Here is a 16,722-nt window from a genome sequence, read left to right on the forward strand (position 1 = left end):
TGAGGTGTGCAGAGTGATTTTACCCTCCTTGTTCTGCTCCTGATGTGTGGGACTGACGAAAGTCGAGCACGCACTCTGTAGATCGTCACATGAAACTGGGTGTTAGCCAATCAGGAAGCAAGCTGATGGAAGCACAAACAAGAGACATTGTCGTCCATCATGTTTGTTTACTCTAAAGTCTTGTTTGACCATGTGAGATTTAGAGTTCTCAGAGTCCAGACTCTGGTTGTTAGTGGTGAATATGTTAGTGTGTGGTGTGCTGTGTTCGTCTTCTTGTTGCACATCACACACAATAAGAACATCTTTTAAAATCTTAAATTTCTATATTAATTGTCTGTTTACTAATCATGGATGAATCATGTATATTACTGTGAACTGCATAATAAAAAACTTTCACTCAAGTAAATCTTTGGAAGCTTGTGGTATTTTTAATTATACTTCACTCCACAGAAAATTAACTGACAACTATCTTGAGTTTTAAAAATTAGAATAACTAGACACAATTAATAAATTATTCTTATATTCAACAGTAATCTCATTAAATATCAAGGATTTAAACAATAACACTGTCACTGACATCAATAATTCAGCTCATCAACACATTTGTTTCAGACTGGGTAAATCTGTAGGACACATACCTGTTTGGTTTGTAAGGTGAGAGCTGGTGTTTTTGTCCAGGCTGCAGCAGCTAAACCAGTAAACCTGCAAAACACAACCACAACACTTGAAAAACAAATTATCTCATGAATAAAGAATAGTTCACATCCAAAACTTGAACACTGTAGAAGAATACACCAACACTGAAAACCGTGACAGTTACACTTTTGAGGTACATTTTTTAATTATGTTACTAGAATATGACTAGAGAAAAACAATTTTTAAAATAATAATAATAAACAGTAATCTCAGCTCATACTTTGTGACCTACCCTTGTGGACGAGCACAGAGTTCAAATCTAGCATTCAAGCTTGAATGTAACACAAAACTGAGCTCAATAAAGTCTCAAGTCACCACAAACAAATTTCTAATCAATAACACACACAACAGGGGATCAGTGGATGGCTATGGACAGATTACTACCACAAAGCTACAAAGACACACAAAAAGTCAAAGAGGCAAAGAATTGAGTCGCAAAACGATCACAATGAGATGCTTATTCACACTGAAACAGAAAATTACCACAAAGAAACATTAAATTACCTGGAACGGACACAAAACTACAAAGACAGAATACGATGCAAAACAACCACAAAGAACCTGACCATAAACAGATGTTAGCCAGTTAGAGACGCAAAACTCATGTCAGGGACGCTTAAGTCACAGAAACACAAACACACTCTTACCCATACGATGTAAAGGACTGAAATGGAATGAACGATATCATTACAAGGTAATGCTAATGCTAACGCTCGCCGCTAATGCCAACGCTCTAGATAACATTAATGCTATCACTAGCCACTGTTTGCCTTACCTTCGCGCTGCAGGTGTGTTCAGTATCCAGTCTCACTCGTGTTCGATTATTAAAGTTTGTTTTAGCATCCAGATCTCTCCAGTAACGACGTTTTCTCACAGTACTATCAAACAGAGGTAGCGGTTCAAACGTTGGTTTAAACCTGTTTTCCGGCTTCGTTTCTCCGCCCCTCTGCGCTCCTCCCAGAAGATCGTGACCAATGACACGTCGCTGCCAGTGACGACATATGTCAGCAAACATTGGCAGAAAAACGGTGATTGGCCGGGCCATTCTGGCCCACCTAGCAGCCACCTCTGAAGGTGAAATTCCTTTATTTGTGATTTTTCTGATAAACTGGAAATGAGCCATATGTAATTTGGGAGAGCCAAGCTAATGAGCATGCTCCTGTAATATGTATGTATACTGTAGTTAGTTACAGCAGCGTTATTGCTCCTGATAGTGGGTTCAAGGGTCTCAATTTATGACCAGACAAGCATATTATGTTGCTCTAGCAGTGATTGAACAGTCTTATTCACTGCAGCTGCAGATTTATTTCCCGCCACCAGATAACGCTGCAGCACCGTGCTCCGTGATGACGTCACGTTGTCAGAGTCAAAAGCCCTGTGAGTGTCTGCATTTCTTCGCCGGGTGCGGTGGCGCGCGCCTGTAATCCAAGTTACTGGGAGGCTGAGGTGGCGGATCGTTTGAGCTCAGGAGCTCTGTGCTGCAGCGGACTATGCCGATCGGGTGTCCGCACTAAGTTCGGTATCGATATGGTGCTCCTGGGGGAGCCCGGGACCACCAGGTCGTCTAAGGAGGGGTGCACCGGCCCAGGTCGGAAACGGAGCAGGTCAAAGCCCCCGTGCCGCTCAGTAGTGGGATCGCGCCCGTGAATAGACGCTGTAGCGCAGCCTGAGTAATACAGCGAGACCCAGTCTTTTTACACTCAGCTCTACACTACTGTCACAACACACACACACACACGTTATATCTTTACACCAACACAACAGCTTCATCGCTGCTTCTTTATCTTCTTGTTCCCGTCAGAACCTGCACACACCTGCTCATCTGCTGCTCCTACACCACCTCCACCTGGAGGACAGCAGCTACTACACCAACCACACTCACCACTGCTCCTCATGTCCTGCAGGTCTGACTGAGGCACAACTGCCGTATTTTGGTGTAAGATTTACAGCATACAACAAACGAGTAACTGCATCAACAAGCTTAAAAAATATCCCGTGAACATCACATCTGTCTCAGTTTGGTCTGGCTTGTGTCTAATGCAACGTGGCTCTAAATAGTGGATGAAGCACAATGGCCATATTCAAAAACTTACTCTTCAGCTTTGTTGCATTGTATAGTGTACATGAAATGGAACAATGACTTTTAAAAAAATCTTATATTCAGTTGTCAGTTTGCTCTGCAAACAAATACTAATCTTTGGTTGTATAGAAGTAATTTATGCATTGTTCAAGACTTTGCTGTCAGAGGAACTTCTGTATGGAACATACTAATGTTATTCCAATTCATTACAATAACTTCTGAGGTTTAAAATATCAGTAGGAGTGACATGAATTCATACACAGCCAGACATGATAAAGTACTGACAGATGCTGATTCAGTGACATCCATCAATAATACACAAAAACACAAAAATCAGGGGTGTGAATACAGGTCACGTCAACAGCTAACACGTACCATGCGTCTCATCAAAATAAACTTGAACAAAACTGAATTAATCATTTAATTTAATTTATTTGTTAATTACACCGATTAAAGTTCGTGGTCTTCTGGGTGGTAAAGTTCGCTCATCAGTCGGTAGATGTACGACGGCGCATGTCCTCCGATGTTAGAGATGAACAGTGTGATGAGCTCAGGTGGGACGTAGTCAAACACCGGACAGTGCACGTTCACCTTTGAGAGAATCTCACCTGAAACACAAGTGTTAAACTGTGAATTACTCAAGAAAAACTCTGCAAGAGAGAGAGACTCTTATGTTGAAAGCTTAAAAGCTGACATCAAAAAGCAGTTTATTCGAAATGTGAGTTACCTTCAGTGAAAGGAAGCACCTCATGTGGAGAGACAAACTTGTGGAAGGTATCCTCTTCATTTGGGAACTGAGGACACAAAACAGTTTTTGTTATCACTTGCTGTCAGCAGAATTGATAAGAACATGTCAGAGCAAACTGTTTTCTTACCTGAGGCGAGAGCTTGAACATGGGAGCACAAACAATCAGGGGTGTTGAGTGGTGTTTGGCTGCAAGGGCCAGAGTGTGTGTCCCATTGACGGCCCTGAGCCCTCCGTTAGCTAGAACTGTCTGTGTGCCAATGATGACCTGAGAAGGAAAAGAGATCACACAAGTTAATCCACATGCTCTGACGTGCCTGTTTCAAAGTCCTCAGTGGTGTTAAATACCTTATTAACACGAGACATGACGGCAAATATGGCAGCGTCTGCAATCACAGTTGTCTCGATGCCAGCTTTTGAGAGACTGGTGGCCATTTCATGTCCCTGATGGGAGGTGAACAAATAAAATAAAAATTAGGACAATCTTTTATCCCAGTAACACCAAACTTTATTGTTTTTCCTACATAAACATATGAGCTACCTGGCAGAAGGGGGCGCACTCAGCCACAATGACATGAAACTTGCGTTTGCGTGCGGCGTCTTTGAGGAAGGCCTCTACGGTGCGTGAGCGACCAATCGTCATGATGACCTCATTAGAGTGGATGTGCTCCAGGGCCTGCATGGCAATGTTGTCAGTTGTTCCCTCTGGAAAATGAAATGGTGCGGGGAGAAAAAACAAAGCTCCATAACTGCACTGATTAAACACAGACTGTGCTTGAGCTTAGTTACAGAATATCTAAAACCAACCATTGGATAAGTGACCCGCGTGTTAAAAAGAAAGATAAAAAGCCAAACCTAGCTCAGTCAGCAACTCATTGATGGCCTCGATGACGTTGGCTTTGAGTGCGGCAAAATGCTGCCTGAAGTTCTCCTCGCTGAGTCCTCCTGAGGTCAGCAGCTTGTGGAGAGATTCCTGCTGGTCTGCCTCTTCACTGCTGCCTCGAGATCTGAAGGGAAAACAGTTAACAAACAATTCAGCCAGACAAAAAAACCCTCAATTTAATTTTTACAGACTTAAGCAGATTTGTTGAAGTATGTCCACATTTTGTCTGATCCAGTTATTACTGAAGTTCAACACCCAGTCCTTTATCTGTTAAATGTTTTTATTACATTTTAAAGACTTTATTTAACTGTAGGGAACCAATGAAACAAGTACTACAGCACATACAGATGAAAGGGAAACACCAGGGTATAACAAAACAGATATTGAAGGCACCACTTTATTGCACATCCACTGCATTTTATGGGTCTGTATTTTCCTAGTAAAGTTTCCGATAATAAATAGATAAAGAACTAGCATTTATTTGGGTTTAAATTGAGCCCTTTTTGACAAAAAGCTGTTCTCCCTTTAATTAGTAACAAAGTAAATCAAGTCTTTCCAGGAAACCTCCTCAGAAATTATGGACCTGTAAAATGAACCACATTGCTTTCACATAATCTGAAGAAAAGAATATTAGTCTAGATTTCTGGCTTTTCTCTTTAAAAATGTTAAATGTTAAATCTTCTTTGTTAAATTCACTCATATTAATATTAAATATATGAGGTTACTAATGCCATCTATGTATTTATGTTACAATTGGTCCCTAGCATAGTGATGGAGACCAAACAACACATGTTCATAACGCAAATCAAAACCAGAAACACATGCCTATAAAACCAAATCAGCAAACACAATATTTATAGGCCATGAGTGTGTATGTATCAGTGACCTCAATCTTTCCAGTGCTGTGACTGCCTGTTTCCTCACCTAGCGTACTCCTCTCTGATGATCTTCAGCACTCGTCTGATCATGTTACCAACCAGTGGTCTCTGATGGCTGGGCTGCAGTCATTCTCCTCCCCTCTTTACGGATTATTTCCATCAGATCACCTGAAAGATGGAACATTTTAGTCAAAACAAAGATGTCTGTCACAGGCTGAAGCTGGTGACGCGTTCAACCCACTGCTGTTAACTGCTGCTCCTGCTGAGATAATCACATTTTAAACCTTTGGAGTGAATAATCTTTATTTTTTACTTTAGGGGCCTGTCTCACGTAGAAAACTCAAGCCTTGTCATCCTACTCAGCACATAAGCTAATGCCTTTGTCAGTAACTCCCTTCAGTTAATTCTTGTCTCTCAGTAAGTTTTGGATGGTTATTATCAACCACCACACTTTAAACAGCTGTTGCAGCAGCTGCAGCCGATTTGACAAATGTCCACACTATTCAGCTACGACGACAGCTTTCCTTCCAGCTTCCAGTGCTGCTGTAATGTCTGAGTCAAACTATAAATTAACGAAACAAGAGCAATATGAAGTACCTGCGCTGCTCCACCGAGCCTGGGCTGTGATTCTGCGGAGCAGGGCTGTCGTCTCCCGGGCTGTCTCCGCCGAGCCCCGCAGCGGTCCCGTCCCGCTCCCTCCGCGCTTCAAGTCGGACAGAAACGCTTCAATTCTCTCCGTCAGGTCTGTTTCTTTGTCTGGGCCCGGCATGGTTGTTGTAAACAAGACTCGCTGTCAAAGTACCAACTAAAACTGGAGTGTTGCTACCATGCAAATGTTTTGAAGAGGAAGTAGTTCAGGAGTACATCCGGGTAATTATGACTGTGCTCTCATTTGATTGGTGGACCGTTTCACGACATATTGCAACAATTTCTCGGTGTTTACGACAAATTCCTGTGACGTTGGCCGTTTTTAAGCATTTAATGTATTAAGTCACCAAAAAGGGTGGTTTTCTAGAGAATTGTTTTACTTGTCGAGTGTTTTCCAGAGATATCTAACGCGGCCTGACGAAGCAGAACTGGAGGCAGGTGTAATGTCCAAATCTGTTTCCCCCTCACAATCTGGTCTCATTGGTTGGAGGCCTGAAAAAAAAAACATCTTTCACTTTGGTAGTTGATGCTAAAGGAGCAAAATTTCAACCCATTTAATATATATATGTTCGGACTTTCATTAGACTTCTTAGGCAGTTTCATGTGTAAACACTACCCAGTGTGACAATACATAGGACTGGCATTTTATTATTTCAAAAGATTTTTTCAAACTCTACTGTTTTAAAGTAACAACATAGCATGAACAGAGTAACAGAGCTTCGTGTCATTTAAATAACTGAAATTTGGAAATATTTTTGCTATTTTTTATGTTATACATGTCACATTACAGCGCTATGATGTCATGATGCCATGTTTTTTGAGTGATTACAGCTTATTCCTGTGCATAGGTAAAGTGATTTTTAAAGTCTGAAACTGCCTTTCAGAAAACAAATGTTAGCATCACAAGTTGGAAGATACATGTTGGACTACACTGTAACTAATGTAAATCCATCCAATATTTTATTGAATAAAAGCCCAACACAAATTTACAAAATTTATCAGTCAACATAAAAATCATTGATTGCGCACAATGCGCATGTTCATTGTTAAAAATGTTCCCATGACAGATGCCTCAATTAATTCTTGTCAAAAACAATCTGAATATTTGCAACCACCCACATTCTCATGTAACCCAAGCCTCGCAAGTATTTCTAACGAAAAGAAGCACGCTGGATGGATCTGCAAGTACTGTAATTGGGAAGTGATACTTTGAAAATTTCAAAAGAATAATTAAATTCACCAGTGTGTAAAGAAGAGAGGCGCATGAGTGAGAGAAAATGTCTAGATAACCTTCTTTATATTTCCCGACAAAACCTCGACCTGCTGCAGTCTGACGAGAAAATAACTTGCACAACTATATATGAACTGTATCATAGAAATCGGGTGGTTAAATTCCTCGTGGCCATACACATATGATGCTGATAATTCCTTGCATTAAGGACAAGGCTCTGGGTTTATGGCTACTTTTGACTGGTGACAAATTAATGTTCAGATGTTTCAAAAACAAAACTAGAACGTGCAAGAGCTAATAGATGTGACCTAATTTATAAGAGAATATCACTCTGACAATTCACAACCCCCAAAAATATACCTGTAGAAGCAACTAAATAGCATTTACAATATGAAAACAAACTAAAGACACCGTTAAATTTAGCTACCAAACATGTATGCAAATTAAATGACATTACACAGAAGTTCAGTGGTTGCCAATTTTCTCCTCAAAGTAACAACAAACCACTTTTTTCAAATAGCCTTCACTTGATCAAAGGGCACCAAGGATCTAGTCTGCTTGGCATGGCAAAGAATGTGTACATCAACAGAAGGGCAAAAGACATTCGCTCGTGGCACATCCATTCAAACTGAGCTCAAAATCAAACATCACTGTTCAACCGATTGAAGGAACAAGTTCTTATTCAGTAAGCTGCAACATTCAAAACAGTGCAGACAGAAACGTGTAAAGTACCATAGGAGTGGACGTATCTCACTAATGCAATGACATACGCCTCCCATGTCACAGTGCATTTCTCCCTACAGCGCTTTTCATGTTTCAAACCCCCAAATAAGCAGGTGAATCTTTTTTTTTTTTTTTCAGAGGACGACCTTGGTACTCTTTCTCACAGCCGTGAAAACTAGAATTTGAGCCCCTCAACCCCACTTGCTGTTGTTTGCTGAAGCTAGTCCAAGGAGGGTGGATGTTGGGATGCGTTGGCTGACCGACAAGTAGCTTCCCCCGTGGTAAGGAGCTGGGGGGGAGGAGGAGGCGCTCTACTCGATCAGCTTCTTTGCCTTGAAGAAGCGCCGCAAGTAGAAGACCTGCCATGTAGCCAGCCCGATGAGACAGCACATGGAGAATATGCTGAAGTACAGCACACGTGTGTTGGTGGACTCTGGAAAAAAGAAGGGTTTTTTACTGGTCTGTGACGATACTTTTTGTTCATACAATTATCTAAGAAACAAAACTGATCTTTACTCCTGTTCCCTGGTGTAATGAAAACCTGATACTTTCTAAGAAAACAAAATGAGGACATTCAACGAGAGAGAGTAATTATAGTCTGATCAATTGTCCATTCCCTGTGGTTATTTATGTGCCGTCTCAGCAAAATGATGTTTATTCACCATTGGTATCCCGCATCTCCTCCTCTCTCTTCTTCATGTAAGCAAAGTCGTTGACGATGGACTCTGACAAGTCCTCCAGTCGCCTCAGCTCGACCTCAAGAGGCTTCAGCTTCTCCACCTTAGCAATCTGGAGGAACAAAACAGAGACTACTGAACTGACAGAAGATGTCTGAGGGATCTACCACTTCAGCAGTGTTGTTATATACTTTGTCCAGCAGGTGTCACTCTTAGTTCTATTGTTTGACCATTTACTTGTTTGTTTAGGCTGCTGAGAGCGAGGCCATTTGAACTCTCAAACAACTGCACCAACTTGATCTTCAACAAACTCTTGTGTGGTTGGATTGTGTGGAAACTCAAAATGCATCAACCATGGCATTATTATGTGATTTGAATGTCTGATGTGAACATATTCAACAGCTAATGTGAATAAATTTACTGATATATCTAATGATTATGACAACTGTTCCTCATGATGTACTGCAGAATATTTCCTTTCCAATATGCAGCAGTCTATTGTTAATTAGGACAGTGCTCACTGTGTGCTCTTTTGGAGCGACTTGCTGTCCAGCCACAGAAATGAGCTCTGTGACCTATATAGAGCTGATGATACACCAAAACTGCCCAATGAGCAGGTTAACCTTGTTAGTCAGCACAACTTGCGTTTACAACTTTTGGTTTGTTTGTATCAAGTCTGAGTGAACTGTAAATGGACAAAAACTAAAATCAACAACAACTCTGTCTTTCACTTTGGTCTGGACAAGATGAACCAATCTATAGCAAGCAAATGTGCAGCAGCACTAGACAAGGACGTTGTGGTCATTAGGAAACAGCATAGTAAAATCTGAGGGAGAGGCAACATGCAAATGACATCAAATAAGCAGAGAATAGAGACACACTGGATACAGCTTGAGTCTGCCAAGTACAGTTTCTCCGATTCTTTCCAGCACATTTACCAAATACAATTACAACTTCCATCGAACAGTGAGACACTCAGACACTCACTCTGTTCAAAGTAACACACCCATCTACGTAGGTGAATACATGAAAAAATTCTGCTCCACCCACCTGCCTGCAGACAGGCAGGCCCCACTTGAGCTCTCCCTGAACATCCACCGACACGCTCACTCAGCAGAACAAGACGTCATGTTCAGTGCACCATGTGTGGGGAGGGGGGGCAATTCTCAGCTCATAGGTCTTATCACTTCTCCACTTATTATAAAGTGTGGCCGGAGGCGGCAAAGTGCTAACCCATTCTCAGAGGAACCACTAAGAATATTAAGTGATAATGCACAACAATGCGTCTCTATGAAGGAAACTGTTGAATGATGTGGAGGCAAAGAACCTCCTCCGTTGATTTCCCTCTTTTCTACATTGGAACATCTTGACGTCATTATCACATTTTGACAATGGACACTTGGCAATGCAACTAACATGGCAAAAGGCATCTGCATTGCTGCTATCAGAAACAAGCACTTAATGTGGCGGAAATTCAAATAACACACTGGAACACTGAATTCTTGTTTCCACAGCTCAACTCGATTTGTCAATCTGATAAAAGTCATTGCTTATTTCAATGTTATGCAACAGCTTCAGGGAAAGGTTTGCATGTCTCTTGCATCTCTTACATCTGAACTTGGGTTGTTTCCAAGATAGTCTGACAAAGAGGGCCTTTAACCTGATACTGAGTGAATTTGCACTTTAAACCAAGTGGGTCGATCTGCACATCATCAGAGGTCAAATGGAGAACTTCGACCCAAAGTTTAAATTGTATTTAGATTTATGCGCCCCTTAGCACTTCCATCAGCCTCAAGAATGCTGGCTGCTAGTGAACAAATGTGGTGAAACTCCTGCTGCAGGACCAGTGTCCTGTATCCACTGACCCAGTTGAGCACCAGATTGACTTTATTCATCCACACTGTCTATCATTCTGCTAAAGCAAGCAAACCGTTCAGACTCTGAAACTTACCTCTTCATAGTTTTTGGCCTCCACACCATGTTTCATGTCCAGATTGACCAGTTGGTCGGGTACTCTTCCAGTTCCTGATCAAAAAGAGCCAAGCTTTTAACATAATCTGCAATTAACTGAAATTAACATTTTAAATTGTAGTCACTCGCAGTGCTGCTTAAACCTGGTGTTTTTCTACAAAGGCCTTCATTACACACCATATAAGAAACTTTTCACCTGTTATGCCATTAAGCAATTTTTTTGGTACAAACCATTATTACTTGATGAGAAAACAAAATCTTTTTATATTTCCTTGATAACTACTCTGCAATTCAATCCATAACACGACACATGGTTGCATTTCCACAAATTTACATGTGGCATTTCACATTTTATTTACACAAAGTGGAGCAAAATGTACAGACTTTAGACCTTAGTTGATGATGAAGACAAACAAATTCTGTGTGTACTGGTAACAACAACTGCTTTAATATTAATGTTTATCTCTCAGTGAAAGAAAAATAATGAAACAGCTTTTTGGAATGAGCGGTTTAGGTGGGTGAGGATATTCTTGTGTCTGTAAGTTGACTGATTTTGGCAAGATAACACACTTACCCAAGGGTGATTTGCTTTCAAAGCACACCTCAAACATGTCATAGTCCTCTGTAGTGAATGCAAACTTTCCTTTTGTTGCATCTTCCTTAGAGTAAAGAGTGTGGCTGGAGGAATCTGTGATCTACAAAATTTAAGAAAATAATGATATAAATATTTACTGATGTGCTGGATCGATTGACAGAAAACTGATCAGTACCAGTTTTGTAAATCAATCACATCAGTCCTTCTCTAAGAAAACAAAGTCAACTAAAAGTCCAACAGTCTCTGGTTCCAGCATCTCAAATGTGAGGTTTTGCTGCTTTTCTCAGTTTTAAATGATGGTGACGTAAAGTTGGTAACATAAAACAGACAATTTAAGAATTATTATTGAAGGATAATATTTGACATTTCAAAGATTAAACTATCATATGAAAAATGAGCAGATTAAACAACATATTAATCACCCTAACCATAAGTCACAGCCTCAATAAACTGCATTCAAATCAGCGTGAATCATTCATCAATACCAATAAACAGCCTGTTAATACCAGTAAAACATTGATGATGATGTTTTGGCAGCTGTTACAACATGTAGACATGTATTTTTCTAAAACTATTTCAGCGATATTTTAATGAGGGGTACAAAGGGTTAATAACAACGTGAGAACTTGCTCTCCTGAATGATGAGTGGAGGAGGTTTTAGGATGATATTTAGTTAAACAACATTAAATATAAGCTGTCGTTGACATGTTAATCGCTAATGTGCTAATGTCGCTAGCTCGTGCCTGCCAGCTGAATGGACGGTAAGACTGACGTGTAACAGCAGCAGAGCCGAGCCGACGACTCTGACGGCATTTTTTCACACAGCATTAGCACAGGGCAGCTGAGAAATAAACACCCACAGTCGGTGATACAACGACCCTTCACTGGTGTCAGAGAAATGTGACTTTGTGTCAAAATGCAAATTACTCTAAAGCACTCGGTAATGTAGCACTGACGTTGACTAGCTAATTAGCTACAGAAACCAGGAAGGCGAGTTTTTCCGGGCCTTAGTTAGCTACAGTGCTAACAACAGTTGTCACAAAATTCAGCCGCATTTCGCCAACAGCGGAGACTATCTTCAATATAAGCTGATGAATTTCACTTCACCTGCTGGCTCACATTACAGACGGTCACAGAATGAAGCCATTTCGGCCTCAATATAAACTGGGTACGTTAGCAGCAGCTAGCCGCAGGTCTGTGCTCACCTTCAGATTAGTTTTGGTGTTCGCCTGTTCGCTTATTTCATACTCCCCTGTCACGAGGACGTCTTTGTGGATCTCCTCCCGTAAACACTTTCTTGAGTTGACCGGTAAAAAGAAAGAAATTGAAAATACCGATTCAATAAGAACCGGTAACAGCAGTAGCACAGCGAGTCGAGCCATGGCTGCCCTCAACCAACCGTCCAACCAGCCCGTGCCAGCCTACTAGCTTAACGCCGAACTCCAACTCACACAACCGGCCTCACTGAACACTCGAGCGCCTCCGCCGGCCTGGAGGGAGAACTACGCTCCGACTCCAGATCTCATGATGAGGTCAAACTGCGTGCGTGGCTGGATGAACCTGTTTCTGGGACCCCTTGGTGTCTGAGCAGTGGTCCACTTTATTCCAGCCGTGCCTGTGTGTGGCCTGTAACTTAACGTTCAGGAGAACAACGTTTGAAAAATATGAGGATGAAGGATCTGAGAGCAAAACTTTCAACTACATCTTATTGTCCTCATCAGCAAACCAACCTGGGTCAGGTGTCTTTAACATGGGCAAGAGATCAGAGGGAATGATGACCTTTGACTACTCTTGTATCTTACTGGTGAGGATCACCCTACACAGAACAAATCATCTTGTCAGTAAGAGGGAGGATGGCAAAAGGAGAATGCAGCAGATCCAGCAGCAAGGTTACAGTTAGTGGACAATGAGATTCCTATACCACTGTTAGGCCAGAGGGGACACTGCTAACTCAACAGCATCCCAGTGGGGCTCCCTCACATGTCTGCAGGCTGTTGAAACATTTAGCCAAACTAATCAACACCACATGATCTCTGCTGGTACAGTCTAAAGACAGGACCTGAAACAGAGAGGAGAACTGAAGCAGAGCATGACGCACATGCAGCACCTATGGGGAACACTTCTTCAATGCAACAGTAATGACCAGGTGTTAATGAACAGCTGGAGAAAGATAGACGACATTGACAGAAAAGGTTTACAGTGTAAATACATGACATGTTTTTTTTTTTAAGCATAGGGTATTTTAAGCTCTCTGAACGGCCCAGAGAGCAGCTAGGGTAAGGACTGTGCAGCCACAGGCTCTCATGTCATTTCAGACTTTGTCAAGGATACGAGCCACAACTGAGTTAGAGTTATAAACACAAAACTCATTTGAGTTCAGACAAAGTGTCTGATTTGATAATACTCTGGTTGGGCGCTTGCATAGACTACAGCACATTTGACACCTTGGGCCCTCTAATGGGTCATAAAAGCTGTTGAGACTAATCAGAGTGACACAGTGTGGGAGGACTTGTGCTAACATGGAAATTCAACACTGTGAAGATCACATAAAATTGTTCAGGGGCTTTCACCTATTTGATGAAATAGGTCCTTGACACTAGTGAGGAGTATGGTCTGTTGTATTGTGGTATTCAGATACTCAGCATAACAAGTGAGAAAATTCAGCACACAAGTCTAGGATGAACTTTGTAATGACAGTAATCATGTGACCCTGTTTCATACCTTGTAAACTCCTTCATACAACAGTCTTATACTGTAGCTGACTGAGCGATGATTGATATACTTATATCACTGTACACCTCTTAAAACTGTTCCCACAGAAATATATGGATATAGCTTTTATAAGATTAGAAATCAACTCTTTTCATTTTGTCCTTCTAACTGGTCACAATTAGCTTATTGATATTTATGGATTTTCACCTAAAAACATCTTTCATATTACCGTAATTGCATAATAATCCATCCAGTTTGTGACTGGTAAATCCGGATTACAAAACAGACATATCATGCTCTGTGTTGGCTGGGATATTTTCAAAATCCCAAAAGCTATTATTTTTCTGTCAGCAGCTCAGGGATTACCCAATTACATATGATAGAGCTGTCCAGTTTCCAGGGAAACATCCTTGTTACCAATCCCACGAGACAAGACGAGAACACACTGCTGAGTGGGGAGTCTGGCACTAAGTGAACAGTAATTATTGGAGAGAGAAATCCCTCCAGTATTGTAGCTTAGTGCGTCAAATAACCTCTAAGAATAGCATGTCACACACTCCTCCGTGTGCTACAGAGCTTTTAAGCTAGAAATGAATTCCACAAAACTTTGTATTGATATACCTGTGATTAATGAACATTTTAACTATACTGAAATGTGAATGTCACACCTGCTCATTGAACCTCACTTTGTCTGTAACAATTTTCAGCCATTTTCAAGACTAATATTCATTGTGAATTAAATATTTAAAGGGGTCAGATGCTGTCTGTAAGCCACTTGGAAAACTACTTCAGTAATCTATCTAATGACTGAATTTTTATCACCTCTGGGCACTGTTTCAAAATTGCATGTCATTATGAAAGTCTTACTTTCCAGTGTAGAATACTTCCTTAAATGAGCATGCATGCTGATGCAAGTGTCTGCACACCCCTCAGCTACCTGCTATCATTCTCTGAGGTGAGTTGAGCTTGTTATCACTTCTATATACTTAAAATACAAACAAAAAGCAGACATATGCTGATAAGTAAACAGCATCGAGACTAAGTGCAAACCCAATTTGGATTTGTCATACACGGCCACAGATGAACACACAGACTGTGTCATAAAGCCTATTTCATTGTGTCAGATGGAGTCACTCTGACACCCATGATGGTAAAACAAAGAAAGGAACAGACGTGCTTTGTTATTTGCTTCAGTAAAATATACATTGGCATCATTGTATATGCACCACTGAATAACTGTGGCACACCGTCACTCAGACAGACTCTTAGCCACAGGGGGAAGACACCAAGGTATTTGTGTTTTCTTACAGCTTTTATATCCTCTCTCGACAAAAGAAAGGTATCAGGGGATGAGGTTTCTGTGAACATGGAGCCCAGCCAAACCGAGCTATTGTCGTCGTGGCATGGAGGCGAACTCGGCTGTTTCATCATCACTGTGCTCACAATTACACCAAGACAGGGATCTCTGTCTGCCTCCCTCCCTGCTTGCCCTCACACACTCATCATTTTCTCCTTTCCTCCTCCTCCTCCTCCCTTTGCCTCAGTTTCCTCCTCTTTCTATCAGGCGTACACTGCCTGGTTCCTCCCCTGGGTTGCAGAACCGACGCAGGTTGGCGTCATAGTGGTCTAATTTTACTGCTGTTGATGCTGATGTTAAAAGAAGCAATAGGCACCTGCTATTTCTGCTGCTACCCCATCTCCCTGGGGCCAGCAAAGAGGTATTAATAGAAAGAGTTATTAGGCGCTGCATGGTCGCACATAGAGGCTTTATTGAGGAGAAAGAGGCTCTGCTTAAGTGCAAAAGAAAATAGATAGGTACTCAGAATTCAAGTGTTATGCAACAGTATAGTGCTCACAAAACAAGAGGCTTTCGAAAAAAGGTTCAATCCAAGCATTTTGAAAGTGAAATTTTCAAACATTATCAAATATTTTAATCTTTTGATTCATGTCAAGTCTTATTCTGGAGGAGCAGGGCCTGTATCCATACAGGAAATGGAGCGGAGTAACAACTGCTGATATCTCGGCTGTGTTGCAAAAAAGGGTGTGTCCACACTGGAAGAGCTCAAACGTCAGCATAAGTCAGTTATTGTACGGTGGTAGTCTTCCATCCAGCATGTCCTGCACGCGCACTCACCACGCATTTCCTGTTAAAGGCCATTAGGCAATCCGCCTTCTGATGATTCTTTACATGGTGCAATATTGATAAAAGGTGGAATGAGCAAGTGAGGTGAAAGAATGACAAGTAGAAGGGAGAGGCTGGGAGGATTTCATCGCTAACTTTGTGACAAAAGCATTTGCACAAATGGCATAATTTTTGACAAAGCTACCGAATGTTGTAAAAATTTACCACCAAAATAAGGAAATGAAGAAATCACCTCATATGATGAGAGGGAATCAGTTTGGTTAAACCCAGCAGAAAAGCAGCACAAGACTGTCACAATATGATAACTCTAGTTTAATTCAAATAATATGACAGAGCCAGACCAGTTGTGTGTAACTAACAACTTTTAAGAACCTTACATGCACCTGAACCATGAGGATATGAGCTGAAATAATGCACCCAAAGTACCTTCAAACATGTAAGGTTGTTACATTTTTTAAATTATGACCGTGATAATGAGGGAGAAAAGTTGTGTTAACTTTTTTTGTGATGAAGCAAAGAGGCACTTTGAAACTGCCTTGGTGTGTAACTGGTCCTGTATGTACGCCCTATTCTGCAAATCATTAAATATAGGCCTATGAATTGTCTCATACAGTACTGTGCATCTTGAGTTAGTTGTTTATGTACTACATTAACAACCAATGGAAAATATGCCAGACTATGAGTAAATTATCTTTCTAGATCACATCTTCCCAATTTAGCCATTTACATGTGACTTCTTC

At 41.1% G+C, this 16,722-nt stretch overlaps 2 protein-coding genes across 2 annotated transcripts; both read right to left on the reverse strand.

The window, feature by feature from the left end:
• Window positions 1-3,188: 3,188 nt before the first annotated feature.
• eif2b2 (eukaryotic translation initiation factor 2B, subunit 2 beta) lies at window positions 3,189-6,147 on the reverse strand. Its single transcript, XM_018694553.2, is given in 9 exon segments — window positions 3,189-3,384; window positions 3,504-3,570; window positions 3,652-3,789; window positions 3,870-3,965; window positions 4,063-4,226; window positions 4,377-4,528; window positions 5,329-5,381; window positions 5,383-5,450; window positions 5,880-6,147. Coding segments are annotated over 9 exon segments (1,068 nt in total). The 5' UTR covers window positions 6,052-6,147; the 3' UTR covers window positions 3,189-3,226.
• Window positions 6,148-6,868: 721 nt separating this feature from the next.
• On the reverse strand, window positions 6,869-12,566 carry tmed10 (transmembrane p24 trafficking protein 10). Its single transcript, XM_018694561.2, has 5 exons — window positions 12,333-12,566; window positions 11,107-11,227; window positions 10,513-10,586; window positions 8,547-8,673; window positions 6,869-8,317 (listed from the first exon to the last, which is right to left on the reverse strand). Exons 1-5 carry the CDS (start codon window positions 12,507-12,509, stop codon window positions 8,196-8,198), a joined length of 621 nt encoding a protein of 206 aa, XP_018550077.1. The 5' UTR covers window positions 12,510-12,566; the 3' UTR covers window positions 6,869-8,195.
• Between the last annotated feature and the right edge of the window lie 4,156 nt (window positions 12,567-16,722).

This window comes from Lates calcarifer, linkage group LG7_1 (genome assembly GCF_001640805.2).
Source record: "Lates calcarifer isolate ASB-BC8 linkage group LG7_1, TLL_Latcal_v3, whole genome shotgun sequence".
Lineage (NCBI taxonomy): Eukaryota > Metazoa > Chordata > Actinopteri > Centropomidae > Lates > Lates calcarifer.

Excerpts from the sequence above, each read along its gene's own strand:
- tmed10 (XM_018694561.2), bottom strand. The coding sequence starts at position 12,509 with ATGGCTCGACTCGCTGTGCTACTGCTGTTACCGGTTCTTATTGAATCG. Across the intron at positions 10,587-11,106 it reads TGAAAGCAAATCACCCTTGG|GAACTGGAAGAGTACCCGAC; the intron begins GTAAGTGTGTTA and ends CTTTTTGATCAG. Across the intron at positions 8,318-8,546 it reads GGAGATGCGGGATACCAATG|AGTCCACCAACACACGTGTG; the intron begins GTGAATAAACAT and ends TCTTTTTTCCAG.